This window comes from Poecile atricapillus, chromosome 3 (genome assembly GCF_030490865.1).
Source record: "Poecile atricapillus isolate bPoeAtr1 chromosome 3, bPoeAtr1.hap1, whole genome shotgun sequence".
NCBI classification, from domain to species: domain Eukaryota; kingdom Metazoa; phylum Chordata; class Aves; order Passeriformes; family Paridae; genus Poecile; species Poecile atricapillus.
This window is the reverse complement of record NC_081251.1, coordinates 51,657,585-51,671,850: the sequence shown is the minus strand read 5'-3', so window position 1 is coordinate 51,671,850 and position 14,266 is coordinate 51,657,585. Positions and strand designations below refer to the sequence as shown.

The window sequence follows — 14,266 nt, the reverse complement described above, 5'->3', positions numbered from 1 at the left end:
TTTCTCAGCCAGCAGGTTAAGCCCGTCCAGGCAGCAGGTGAGGAGCTAGAAATAACAATCACTTCTAGTCCACTCTGTTTCCACAGTAAATTGCTGGTAAGCCTTTTTATGGCCTTTTTACAAGCAAGGAAGACTGAGTGTAAGCAAACTCTTGAAAATAACAAGCTCTTAGGAAAAATATCCCATTTAACTGCTGTTGTTATAGAGCATGAGTCGAACTGGTATGAAATTATGCTGTTTACAAGCACATCCCTCTGTTCTCTGGCAAGTCCTGGGCTCAGGAGACTCTAGCATTTACAAACAACCTAATTCTTTGATTGAAAAACAAAACCTTAATGAAACTATTTATTAGACTTCCTGAAAACAGAAGATACTCCCATTAAAAGGTTGAGTCTGCTACTTTTTAATATTCTCTCAAGCAATATGAAAAGTATCAGGACCTTCCTCTCAAAAACAGGTGGAAAATTCAAGCACTGAATGAGAGGGGTGTATGTTTTTAAGTCTGGATGCAAAAACATTTAAAGCTCTATTTTGTGGTTTGCAGCTCACTGCTAGCACTAACTGTTCCTTCAGCTCATTATTAACAATGTTATGCACTGCACGGAGCATGTGACCGTGTAATTATATGAAGTCACAATATTTCAGAGGCATCCTTAGTTCTGGAAGTCCCTGTCTTAGGAATCCTTGTGACTGCAGCATGCTGGCTGCATAGATGTAGTCCAGAACCAGGTGGCAAAATTTAAGCACTCTCTGTGTTTGTTAAACCAACCCTGATGTTCAGCAAGATTTCCTGCAGGACATTGATAGAGTTCACACTAAGAGAAAATGGGAGTAGGAAGTCCTGTCACCTTCATCACCAGACTGTCCATAGCCTGTGTCTGGTACTTTCACCTTGCATTGCTGCAGCAAATCTGGCTGGGGATATTGTTCTTACAAGCTCAAAAGAACAGCTGTGTGAAAGACGGTTTTGAAAGCAATTGGAGCTGCAAGGAAGCTGCCTTCATTTACTTTCTGGTTTGCTTTCATTTTTACAAGAGCGAGTTTGTTTTAGCTTATGAAGCCTTTCTCTGTTACAAAAAAAAAAAAAAAAAAAAAAAAAAAAGGACATAGTTAAAAGACCTGCCTTGTCCCCCATAACACTATCACTGTTTCCTCCAAACACCCCTGTCCCAGAAGCAAGAGTCTTCTGTCTTCTGCAACAATGCTGACTGTCCACATATGCTCAGCTCCCCATTTAAATGTGTATCATCTCTTTTCCACCAGCTCTTTAACTAGAGGAGAAGCATTCACATTCAGCCACTGACAACAACACACTTTTGCAAAGCTTTGGGAGGTACACCATCCTGTCTCAGTGAAAACATGCATGGAAAAAAATCTGTCATGCATGCAACTACTATTATGCACTAAATAGAAACCAATATTTAAGAAGGAATTAGTGCTCCAGGTTTTAGAATACTAAATATCAGTTAATCAGTTAAAGTGATTCATGCATACCTATAGTGTTCCATTTTGCAAAACTCAGTTATAATTACCCCCAAAGCTGTCTGTCAGAGTTAATAATAACTGCAACTTTCAATATAATTTTCAAATTGAATTTTCAGTCTTTGAAATTGTTTTTACCTGTCTTATGAAAACAATTGTGTCGTGATAATTTAAAATAAAAAGTCCATATAGGGGTATATGTGAAAAAGGACTATCACCAAGAAAATAATCATACCCAGAACCTCACCCCTCTTTCTGCCCAAGTGCTCTCAGATAGGTGTTTTGGTAGCAGGGGTCAGGGCAGTGCCAGAAGCAGTAAAATGAAAGGCAGGTTTTCAGAATGGGGGAAGAAGGAGTGAAATATGCAACACCTAATTATGCCGTACCAAAAGTCCACCTAGCCTTATATCCTGTCCTTAATAGAAGCCAAAAAAGAGAGCCTAGAGCAGCTACAATTTGGACAACATATGTGATTATTTCCACTCAGCATCCACCTCATCTCCAATTTTGTACAGCCGAAGGAATTCTGAACTTTGTTTTTTTATATATTTAATAATCTTCAGTTCATCTCTTTCTTAATTTTCCCTAAACACAACTAAAATTTAAGCATCAAGAATTCCTCATGGCACAGAGTTCCACAGGTTACCCAGATGTAGTACAAAGGAGTCAAAGCCAGGCCTCGTCCTAGTGTGGCCTCCACCTGATGATGCCCATTTCTTAAAATGTAAATAACAAATAGCATCTGCAACCTGCCCACTCTCTCCAGCCATTCATGATCTGTTTTGTATCCTGGTCTGACTCCATCAGACTTTAAGGATGAGGCTAGATTTGCCAAGCCCCTGAGGTCTTTTCAAAGCTGAATTATCCTATGATTCTATGGTTTTATAGATTTCTGTACTTGTCCTCTACAGTTTTTCTTCTTCCATCCAGATGAATTCCAGCCAATTTAATTGTTCATTGTACAGAAATAATCTGATACATTTTGGCTTTTTGCTCAGAGTTCATCACTGTCTATAGAAATTTAGGACTGTTTTTTTCCAGAGCTCTCAAAAGTTCTCTCTTCTATGGGAAAAATAGATGAAGCACACAGATTGCAACCCATTACTGGTGAAGGAGGCAAAATTTTGTAAAGTTTTTGAAAGAGACCTTATCAGGGCACTCAGGTATTGAAGCACACAATGCTGTAACACCCCCTGCTTTCAGCAGCTGCTGAGTAACATGAGCTTCTTCACAAGCCCAAAATCAGTGATTGGCTACTGAGATCAATGAATGGGGAAAGTGGGCACCTAAAGATTGGAACTCCCACATTGAATACACTAGGGAGAATCAACACAAAGTCCTAAAGTCGAGGCATGTGTTTCAGCTCTCAAAAAATGTTTTCTTTCTGATTTTACACTATGGAAGGTGTAGGAGCTCTAAGTGCAAAACCTCCTTCTCACTGATGAAGAGCAACAGGAGTGCTGTAGGCACAAGCACCTGCAAGGAAGAGTGTTGCTCCTTTTTCCCAAAAGCACACAGCCAGTGTGTGAGCTAGGACTGGAGCATCAAGAGTCCCAGCCGAGTGCCACCACCTCCACATAAAGTTTTCTTCTTGCCTAGCAAAACCATTTGTCCTACAAATCAGCACTGACCTAAAATGCACCAATTGTTTGGTACAGCACTGTGGCCATAGGCATGCAAAATTTTCACATCAGATTACAGATAATCACTGTCCCGTAAATGCTGTGATCAAAAGTCTCTTTTCCTGGAAACAGCTACCTAGGAAGTTTTTCTAATTTATACAAGTAAGATTGGGGTAGGATTCTTTGCACACTCCTGTTTAACACATATGCAGACAAAGTATATACCAGAGTTCATATTCTTCTGTACACTCGAAAACTGTATATTTACTTATCTTGCTTTCCAAAGCAATTTCCTAAACATTAAGCCGTTGTGAAAAGCCAAAAGCTGCCATAGCTTGTAAAGTCTTTGGTACATACCATATTGAGTATTCTGCTCACCATGCAAGCTAAGCAAATATAATGCAAATTCAGTAGATTTCATTCAGAAGGCAAAGGGATTTGGCTAACATCAAATTCAGTGGTCACTAATCCCACTCTCACTGTCCCCTTCCGCCTAAGCAACACAAATATTTAAATTCTCCAAATGGTAAAGTTCAGTATCTTGAGCCCTGTGTTAAATCTTATAAGCCAAAGTAAATTTCATTTCTCTGATTAAATATAAAGTATTTACAAAGATTATAAACAAATAGTGTGTGTGAGCTATTCTTGTTCTTTTTCATACTACCTGATTAAGCACTTTGTACTTTGACATTAATCCGAATGATGTTTTCGCTATACATTTTCCTCCAAAATAAAAGGCAGTCATTAAAATGCCTTTTCCCACTCTCTTCTGGAGCCTCAGAGCCCACCCAAAGTTTGGTAGGTCACCTGAAGTTTTGTAGGTCACAAAATTGATCATACTTTCAGATGCAATTATTCACTGCAGCTCTCCTCAAAATAACCATCTCTGGATAATGCCCAAGAAGAAACACTACAATTTGAAAACAAAGTCTACTAAAGCATTTGTTCATGTTCTAAACCATAAAACAAATGTCTAAATTTAAAAAAAGCACAAAAAAGAAAACAACTTTTAAAGGAATAAAAGGAAATGCAGTACTTCTAGAGCACAGGTCTCACTGCTGCCTTCTAATGTAGTTGTGAAGATGATGAAATCACACTGTTGCATAAGGAAACAACAAAATGAGAACTGAGATCTTTGTCTCATGTCACTACCCTTCTGTGTGCAAGTGTTGAGCCAATTTCATCAGTTAGATCAAAACTCCATATTACTGCTACACAAGTTTCTTCAAAAATCACACTATCACAGTGAAAAAGGTTCAAAGGTAAGGCTGTTATTTTGCTTTATGAGTAATAAAAATGTATAAATGATAGAAACATCACAGAAGAGGAATACATGTCCTTCTGAAAGCAAGTACACTGCCACGGGAGCGAATTACAGATATTTTTAATGTGGCAACTCACGCTTGTGCAGAAAACAACTACCCTAACAACTTTAGTTTCTCATTTTAACAAGAATAAAATACCATAGGAAACAGATGTGAGTTATGCAGTATCCTTTTCACCAATGTGCCTGTGCCACGTAAAGTGCATTTAGAATGAGCTGAAAAAAATTTAAATCACTGCATGCTCAGTCCCAGAAGCTGCTGCTCAGATTAATCTTGACCCAGAAAAAGAGCCAAGCACATGCTGAACTTTGAGTAAATAAACAGTCCCAGCTAATTGTCCAATCACCAGGCCCTACGCTTTCATGACAAATGATGTAGAGTCTGTCTCCGAAAGAATCAACCAAAAAAACAACCTGGCGCGGCATCAGCAACCCCTATTTCGTTAGCCCTGTGCATAATTACAACATAAGCTGATTACTTCTAACTTCCTGTTGCAGAAGCTACCATCTGAATTTACAGAAAGCCAGTCACTTTGGAATAAAGACAAAAAGTTACCTCATATTTATAGCAAGGAAGGAGCCTACACATCAGGAGATACTGCAGTTAGCTGACTGAGTTCACACTTTTGTCACAAGTAGCTTGCCTGTACACCCACACCTTAAGGTGTTAATAGCCTTGCTATTCATAAGCTGTTGGAATTTTGTTTTGTTTCGGTCTTTTTTATTGACCTAGATTTGTAATGAACTGCAAAACGAAGAAGAAATAGCAAAAGAAAGAAAACAATAATGTTACCTGAAGGCCCTCTATGGCTAATCTAAGCATGCTTGGTGTGAGCTTGGAGGCCTGCTTGAAGGTGAAGTTGCTCCAGTCTATAATCAAAACAAATCCGTTCACTTGCAGCTCGGGGTCTTCTATCATGGCTTCCAAAGAAAGAAGTATGGCACGCAAAATATCCACCAGCGTGTACCTGAGAATGGGAAGAGGAGATTTGGTCAGGAAAGGAGCAACAACCACAGAGGCAGAGAAGTTCTGAGTGTTCTCCCTTTGTCAGTGGAAATGTGTCCTCAGAAGCACCTAAAGCTGGGAAATCCTCAAAAGCTCAACTAGTCGAGCTCATCTTCTGCAGCAGTATTATGTACCTATAGACCATCAGCCAGCCAGAATAAACTACAAGAATGTAACACATCACAAACAAATTTGAACTTTTCCATATTATCCTAACCTGCTTTAGTATCTTTATGTGTAATAACATGTCTGAATAAGAGCTTCTACACAAACAATATTTTTCTAAAACCATAATGATACCAAAACCCAAGACTAATACCAGAAGCATAGATCTAAAGTTTCCTCCTTTATTTTTCTAAGGAAATTAAATAGGTCCTACAATCTCCTGAATGTCTCCCATGATGCTATCAAACAGAAGATTTCAAAATTGTGAGCCCCTGGAAAATTCTGCACCATTCTGCATAAACAAAAGAGCACATAGCATGCATGCCTACTTAGAAATTACATTAAATTATACTGAATTTGACTTGCTTTAATACAATGAGTATGCTGTTCTGTTGTGGACATAACTGCATTTTGAAAATATCTGCAAAAGGAAATAACACAAATGAAATGTATCCACTGTATCTGACTCCTCACATCTTTCCATGTTTTTGGGGTTTTCTAGCCAACTAAAACTCAGTGAACTTTCCAATTATGTATTCATAGGAAAGGGACTAAAAAAGGACTCTCCTAATATTAGAACAGGAGAAAGTGTGTTTTCACCAGAAAACACTAGGGGAGGCATTAAAAATAATTCTGTAAAAACTAAATTCTTCTCTTCATTTTGGAGACTTTTTTTTTAGAATTTTTTTAGATTGACAGGGACACAATTTTTTCATATTCACCCCTCCCCTTTGAACTTCTCTGAGATTTAATTCCTTTCTAATGCTTTACCTTTCTGACATCTAAGGTTTGCAGGAAGTTTGGAATGCCTTGATCTGAGGACGATTGGCCACAGTTCGTACAAGGAATACACATTAAAAACGTGCAAATTCTAAATTAGCCTCAACCCTACCTGACATTTAGATTATCCAATTCAAAAGATCTCATTCTCCAGAAGGGCTCCACAATGCAGAGCCCTACATTCAGTCCTGGAACAAGGGTCCCAAGTTCCTGATGTACATCTCAAGTGTCCTCCCCAAGGAGTTTAAGGAGATATGACATGCCTTGGATTAAGATCTTTCTAGTGGCACAAGGTTGCTAGAAATCTGGTGCCTCAGACATAAAGATTTTTTGTTTATGAGGCCAGTCAGCTCCCTAAGACTGAGCATAAAATGTTTTTTCATGTATACTTATGTCTTAAATACAAGATGTATACACATAAACAGAAATACACCGAATTAGGTGTTGAATTCATTTAAATCAATGGGAAAACTGTCAGGCAGCAATGGGAACAGGATTTCAGCTACCATAGAGAGTAAATAATAGTCACAGGGCTGGGTCTCCACAAAGCTATGGCATGTTCACCACCACCTCCATAACTCCTTTTGTAGGTCCACAAGTGTAAGAAATACAGTTTAAAACAACAATAATATTTATGTTTACTCACTGAAAATAAGAGAGAAGTCCTGCACAAAACAGGTCCGGCTAAATGCAAGCAAGAACATTTTCTGCCAGAGGGAGGTATCTGAAGTATTCTTAAAGTCTGAAAAGCTACATCAGGAGTGCACAGGGACATGTCACTAACAATCAAGTGTCCCACCTCAAATACCCTTCAGGGCAATTAGTTGAAGATAGGAGCTGCTCTTTGTTCTGTACTGGATCTCCTCTCTTGGTTTTGATACCTTACTTAAGTACAGTACAGAGCACCAGAAAAACAGACAAATCCTTTAGCAGGTATTTAAAGCAGCTTTTATTCTGAACACATGCTAAGGCAAGCCAGAAATGTACACCTGGTGTGGTAGATGAGATCTTGGGTGGTGCAAAATGCTGCGTATTGAAAGTATCAGCTGAGCAGCCCAAGCAAAAAAACACAATTGAAGAAACTGCATGGAAGCTTTCCCACAGCACAGAGTTATTTGTAAAGATTCATCTTTAATCCACTCCAGCCCCATGTTGTCCAACATTTCATCTCACTGCTACCACTGTTAGTGCCAGCACTAGGATGCACAGGCTCAGCTATAAAATACACTCCACCCTGGCTAGATTTTAGGGAAATCAAAATCCTACGTAAAAAGAAGTTGTGAAAAATTACTCCGGATTTTGTTGCTGAAACTTTTATTCCACACTGAAATTACTTTCCACACAGATACAGAAGTATAACCAGTCAAAAGTGAGAAAAACAGAACAGGCTAGTGTGTGTGAAGTATATTTGGTCCAAGACAAATATATAGCTCTGACTGCCTTTCTACTTTGAAGGAAAAGAAAAAAGAAAAAGAAAATATTAGCCTTTAACTTGGAGACCATGGTGTAGAGTCTGATGGGAAGATGATACTGTTTTATTCTTATCAATCTGTACTAAGTAATACCACGTACTTAGGGAACAGCAAGCCACTCATTTTGCCCTGGCACCAGTTCTTTAATTACTTGCCCCAGTGCTGTTAGATATGTTTGCTGTGATGGGCCCAGTTAGCTGCAGTGCATGTTGTGTAGCAGCCTGAAATTAGGCTGTGAATAAATAAATCCTAATTTATTTATGGCTAAATCCAGTTGCATTCACTTGTTTAAACAGACTTTTATGGGACATATTGTAGCTAGCAAGATATTACTAATTGCTGGGATAATCAAGAACTCGTAGTTAATTTAAATGTATTTAATGCCTTCTATTTATAGAACCATGCTTAATTCGATGGAAAACTTGGACAAGTTTTTTAGTCCAGTTATTAATGTGAGTAACAAATGCTGAAAATATGTTATCACATTTATAATGCACTCTTAATGTTCCTTTTTCAGTTTGAGACTGACTGAAGCAGGAACTGGAGTGCAAGACACACTCTGCTATCTCTTGAAATTTTTCATTCAGCTTGACTTGAAAGTAATAGAGCCTGAGAAGGTGTGACAAGTTAACAGCCACACTGACAGGGATTCTTTCAAATGCTTTGGGATGGCTGCCATTTCTACCCCAACAGTGACAGAGCTTTCGAGGGAAATACCTCACTGGGGTCTTTATTTGTCAAGAATAGAAGACCTCAAACAATTTACTAAGCATCCCACTCTCTTGTAATTCAGTAGTGGCAATTTCCCCTTTACAAAAAAGAAAAGTTATATGAGATTTTTCTTTGTGGGACATGAACAGATTCAATGCATTTCCAAGGATTTCTGGGGAAAACAGTCTTGCAGACACAGCTATGAACTCTTGGCAGTATTTCACCAGGACCTTTCACCTTTACCTCTAAGTTATGTGGTCTATCCATCCTCTCGTATGAATCCACTGGGATCTCCACCAGGTCAATATAAAGAGAAGAGACAGGGAGAATGCAGAGTACAGATGTCTCATGTCAAACGCAGCTGTGTCAGCTGTTTTCAATACTTTATGCTCTTGATGATGAGTGGCATCAACCATATCATCTGTTTAACCAGATTCTGGTTCCAGCCAATTCACTTTTGCCCTGAATAACAGATAATCTGATTTAGCAGAGTTGCCCTGCTATCTCTATGGCTATTTGTCATCTCCTCCCTAAAAGAAGGAAATTTGAAGTCATTTTGAAAATTAAAACTGAATGGCATGAATGTGCCTCTCAGGATATGAACTAGAAGAGATAAATGGTAAGTCCCCTTTGTTTGAATTTGAGCCATATGTCTCTTGAAGGTCCGAAACACATAAAGAATACACAGTCTGTATTTTAAGCTCCTCACCATTTGGACAAGAAAAGGCTTCTGTCAAATGAATTCTTGTGCCACTGTGATTTAAAAGAGAAAGCTGGTCAAGTCTTTGAGACATCATCCCATCTCTAAGCTACTCTTCTGGCTCAATATTTTTAGAATTTCACCAAAACAAGAGTCCTCAAGATACACAAAGGAGTACTTTGAAATGATGCTTTATATCTCCTTGGTTTGTCACTCTGGGTACTGATTTGAATGCTGAAAAGATGGGGAATTGAAAGTTCTCTTTGGCTATTCTGCATAAAGAGTGGCAGCATGCCCTGAGGATACCTCATTCTAAAAACAAAAAGCATCAACGCTGTTACAAAATAATGCACAGGAAAAAAACAGAAATAGTTTTAAATATTTTACCAGATTGGCTTTTAGATTTAGATTCAGATTTAATACCATGCATTATGCCACATATTTGCCCAGTGTCAAACAGTAACAACCACAGATGAAGATTTAGCTGACATAAATTTTACATTGATCAAAAAGCTCCCTAGTCAAAACCCCTACAGTCTAAATACAGGTGATGATAGGCTGATAAGGGAAAACTAGGAAAGAGTAAAACAGCATCACTCAGCAGGAGTAACCATAGAAAAAATGACAGTTTACACTAGTTAATAGTTATCATTTGGAAGATGTAACTTCCAAACAAAAATCTGTTTTTACTGTTAATATGTTACTACTGTTAACACTGCTATTTATTTTGTCATACTGCCTCCATCAGAGCTTGAAAACTACCTTGCCATCTTGCCTGTTGTTTATTGTGAGCTGAGGAGCAGACCAGCCTCCTCATAGCTACAGAAGTTTATTTTCATTTAAGAGGAGGGAAAACTTGTAGCACTTGTGCACATGAAAGCCTAGTTTTGAAAGCAAACCTGTGGATTCTTGTCTTTGGCCTGCTGTAAACAGTCCGATGCAGCAGCAGAACCAGCAGTACATGAGTGCAGGGGATTTCCATATTCACTGAGGATGGTGTGAGCTGACTGGGTCACTGTGACACCGACAGAACAAGGTACCATTGCACTTTTCTAATGCAGTTTCTAGGGAAGAACCTGAGATAATTAATATCAGAAAGGTTTCAAATGCATAGCATCAAAATGGACTGATATTCCTGGGGAATGTGTGTCCAGGTGCCAGGAAGCATACAGAAGACTATGCATTTCAACAGATCCCTTGCAGCTGAGAGCTGAAGTTAATTGTGCTGTTAACTGAAAAAAACTTCACCAGCTGGACATATTAAGAAAAAGGGAGTCTTCAAATGCACATAAGACACCTACAAGCCAAATGTAGTTAAGAATCAACAATCTGGAAGCTAATAGAGAAGGCTGATCCCCCCCTGAGTGCTATCCAGCTTCCTGGCAGGAATGCCACTGACTTTAATTTTCCCCATAGTACAGGCAGGGTGGAGAGTTAGCCTGGGTCCCACTGAAAAACTGCTGGGCTACTGAGTGTGTTATCTTTCACCTTTCCTTTTTCTTGTTTGTTTGTTTTAAATACATGTCTGATTGGGTTGTTCAGATGGCAGGACATCTGGTACAGTGTTCAGGCCCTGCTTTAATTTAATGATTTAACATCTAGTACACAGGCTTGTTTTACCACAGGAATTTTTTGCCTCCCACACTTTTCTTTCTAATTGGAACTATGTAAATCATAGGCTGACAGTGCTATATAAATAATCTCTAGTATGTCTGCTATTCATTTATATAACAAATTGGAATTTTTTATTTCTAATTGTTACATCCTGGCCATAAGTTGCATATATATGATAAATGTGGAGGCTTGCTGTGCTCTATTAACTTTATATAGCACACAAAGAGGGCCTAAAAAGACAGGCTTCAATAAGTAATCCTCCTGTTGTTGCTGTAAGAAGAACACTGATTTACGTACTCCAAAATCTCAAGTTGGTTAAGGCATAAGCTTGAGGCATATTGCATTGCAGCCAGGCATAAGTTCCACAATGCTCCCCAGGTTCAGCCACTCAGCATCAGATAATGGAAGGCACTAAATTAATTAGAAAAGAAAGTGACCTAGCTCCATTCCCAGATGTGTCACTGACTTGTCATGTGCCTTGGAGCAAGCCACTCCCCGCAGCTGGGCTTCAGCTCTCTCTGCTTTGTCTGAGCGGTTTGCGTGAAAACAAATCGCTCGCTCTGGAGGAGAGGCGTGCAGTGCTCAAAAGCAGTAGGCACCCAACTGCAAACACATCCATTAACTACTCTAGTGTACCCCAGCCACTTTGCTGTCACAGCATAAATAATATTATTTATACCGATAGGAGTTCATAAAAAAAAAAAAACACAAAAAATTTATTGCTGTGTCAGCTGAGCTCGTGTACTTTAAATATCAGCATATCCAACGTCAAGAAGAAAATAAACCAATTCATTCTACATGACAATTACTATTTTAAATGCTACTTTATCTCTGCACTTGAATTCTTGGTATTCTTTTGACTAGGATCAAGTCAAGTGCTATGACAAGTGTCACACAAAGCTTTAGGATTTTCTCATTAATAAGAAACAATAGTATACAATAGGTAATGCTACCTTTAACAAGAGAACATCATCATCATAGACATACAACTTAATAAAAGTCCTAAATATCTGTTTCTTTGCTTAGGGGATTTCTAAGAGTTTGTGGAGTCATTTTTAAAATTAGAAGTTGACCTGATCCTTATGTGGGAAACAAGGAAGGTCCTTATCTGGGAAACACACTCAGCGAGTCCTTAGCCTCATCACCACTGCTCTTCACTCAGCTTTTATGCTCCATCTGCTAGAAAAGCAAAGCAGAAAAAGGACGCTGGCCCCAGCTCTGCATATATTCAGCCACCCTTTCCAGTCATTGCCCTGGCTCTGGGCAGTTTTGACTTGTGCCAGACAGCTTTCTCCCAGTCCCTAGACTGGATTCATGGGTTAGCAAGGGAGAGGAAACTTCTCCCATAGACAATGTGGGTGTGTCTGCCGTGTCTGGAGGAGAGGAAAGCCAAGGTGGGCCAGCATCCCTGTGGACAGAGACCTGTCCATAGCTGTAACACCAGCTGGGGCAGGGAGCCGTGGGAATGCTCCCTGCAATAGCAATCCACGCAGCCCGCAAGAGGACAGCAAAACAAACACCAAGTTTGCCAAAGGGCAAACTTAAACATGCCGCTCCCCCAGATTTTGTCCTTTCTATCCACACCGACAGCTGTTTGAGTCCCCCCAAAGTTTCAAAGTAGCTGAGCTGAGGATATCTGCACTGAGCACTCAGCACTGTGTTGTCTGCAATAAGGATGGCAATTTATAAGATTCTAAATTTCTCACTAAAAAGTGCTTCAGATCCTAAACCCGCACTCAGGTTGGGAGCTGCAGAAAACAATGCAGTACCCCAGAAGCAGGTTTTAGAGAGTTTAAATGTACTGAAATCAAGCTATTTTTGTGGCTATAATTTTAGACTGCAGGAGAAACTGAGCGTGACACCCCAATAATGTATTTAGAATAAACAAATAGCGTCACATAATATCAAGCCAATTGCTAAAAAGGGCCTTGAAGGGAGACAGCTCTTGGGTCACCCTACTAAATCATCTTCAGGCTACAGTAGTCCCCCCCCAAAAAAAAAAATCAGAAACTGTTCTAGAGGCTAGTCTTCAATTTGCTATCAAAGCTTTGTGTACTTGGATCTTATTATGCAGAGAATTGACATTTGGAGCAGCATGGGTGAAAAAATAAGTGGTTACAGAAACTTCCATCCTGGCATTTCCAGGTGGCTCAGGAAGAGCTTTCTTCAGCTGAGGGAAAGGATTCAGAGTCTCAGCTTCCTGCACAGGCAAACTTTCCAGCTCAAAAGTCATGATGGATACTCCTGTTCTACTCACAGTGTCTCCCACTTCCTCCCACGGCACCTGAGCAGTTCTGTGTGTGCTGAAGCAGAAAGACCAGCCGAGAGTGCAACCAGCCTTTGTCTGGGGGATAATCACATCATCTACGTGCCAGCTCACCTCGGCTGAGGGGAGGCAGAAGGATGTAAACCTCCTAGCAGACAGCTGTGAGAAGAACACGCCAGCGGTGTCTACTTGCCTCCTAAAATTCACACCCCAAAGGATGAGCTGGCTGAAAGGGCCCTAAGCCACAAAACGTATTTCTTCTTTATTCTCTCCCTCTGCCTTACAGGCTGCTGCCCAGCCCCCTGTGGGCAGCGCCGGGTGTGTCCCTGCTGCCCACCCTCTCTCCTCTGCTCTGGCACGGCTTTTCCACGCATTGCCCGGGGGGAGAAGGGGTTGAAGTGGGCGAGTAGCTCTGCTTTTACCTGCTCTGGTCCCAGTTGGCAGCAAAAAGGACGAGGATCTTCCTGCCGTAGTGGTCCAGGTTGGCCAGCCCGCCGGGGAAACCATCCTTCAGCGCTTGTTTGATACCCGGGTCTGTGGCCTTGAAGCTCTTAAACATGTCCAGGTTCTGCTGGCGATATTCAAAGTATTGGGCCAGGAGGCGAAACGCCTCGAAGTGCTGAAACTTCCTGGCCCGCAGAAACCGCAGGATGAAGGCATCGTCGGTGCGGAGGAAGCCGATGTCCGGCCGGGTGATGACCATGTCCCGCACCTCCTGGATGTCCTGGTGCAAGGTGTCGGGGTTCTCGTTCAGCTCCAGCCGAGCTTTCTCCAGAGTCTCCGGGGAGAGACCTGCCTGCAAATGAGTCATGGCGCTGCCCTCCTCCTCCCCGGCTCTGCTGCCTGCGCTCCTCAGCCTCCCGGCCGCTTGCCCCCCGGAGGGGGGGTGCTCCGGCACGGCCGGCCGCCGCTCCCCCGCCCCGCCGGGCCTCGCCCCGCCGCTCCCCGGCGCCGCCGCCGCGGCCAGTCCGTCCGCCGAGATGCGAGCGGCTCCCAGGCAGCCGGGTCCCGGGGGGGGCTGGCACCGACACTGCCCCCGGGCTGCTGGCGGAGGCGCGTTATCTCTCTGACATAGCGCCCTCCCCGCCGCGGGGTCCAACGCGCCGCATCATCCCCGCAGCCGC

General features: G+C 41.3%; 1 protein-coding gene across 1 annotated transcript in view; it reads right to left on the bottom strand.

Moving 5' to 3' along the window:
* Nucleotides 1-14,010, bottom strand: part of CLVS2 (clavesin 2) — a 48,827-nt gene extending 34,817 nt beyond the window's left edge. Inside the window, exons 1-2 of the mRNA XM_058836007.1 lie at nt 13,565-14,010; nt 5,222-5,396 (exon numbers count right to left, since the gene is read on the bottom strand). Of these exons, the coding sequence (XP_058691990.1) occupies nt 5,222-5,396; nt 13,565-13,953 (564 nt within the window). The 5' untranslated portion in view covers nt 13,954-14,010. The remainder of the gene's footprint in view (nt 1-5,221; nt 5,397-13,564) is intronic.
* Nucleotides 14,011-14,266: the final 256 nt, after the last annotated feature.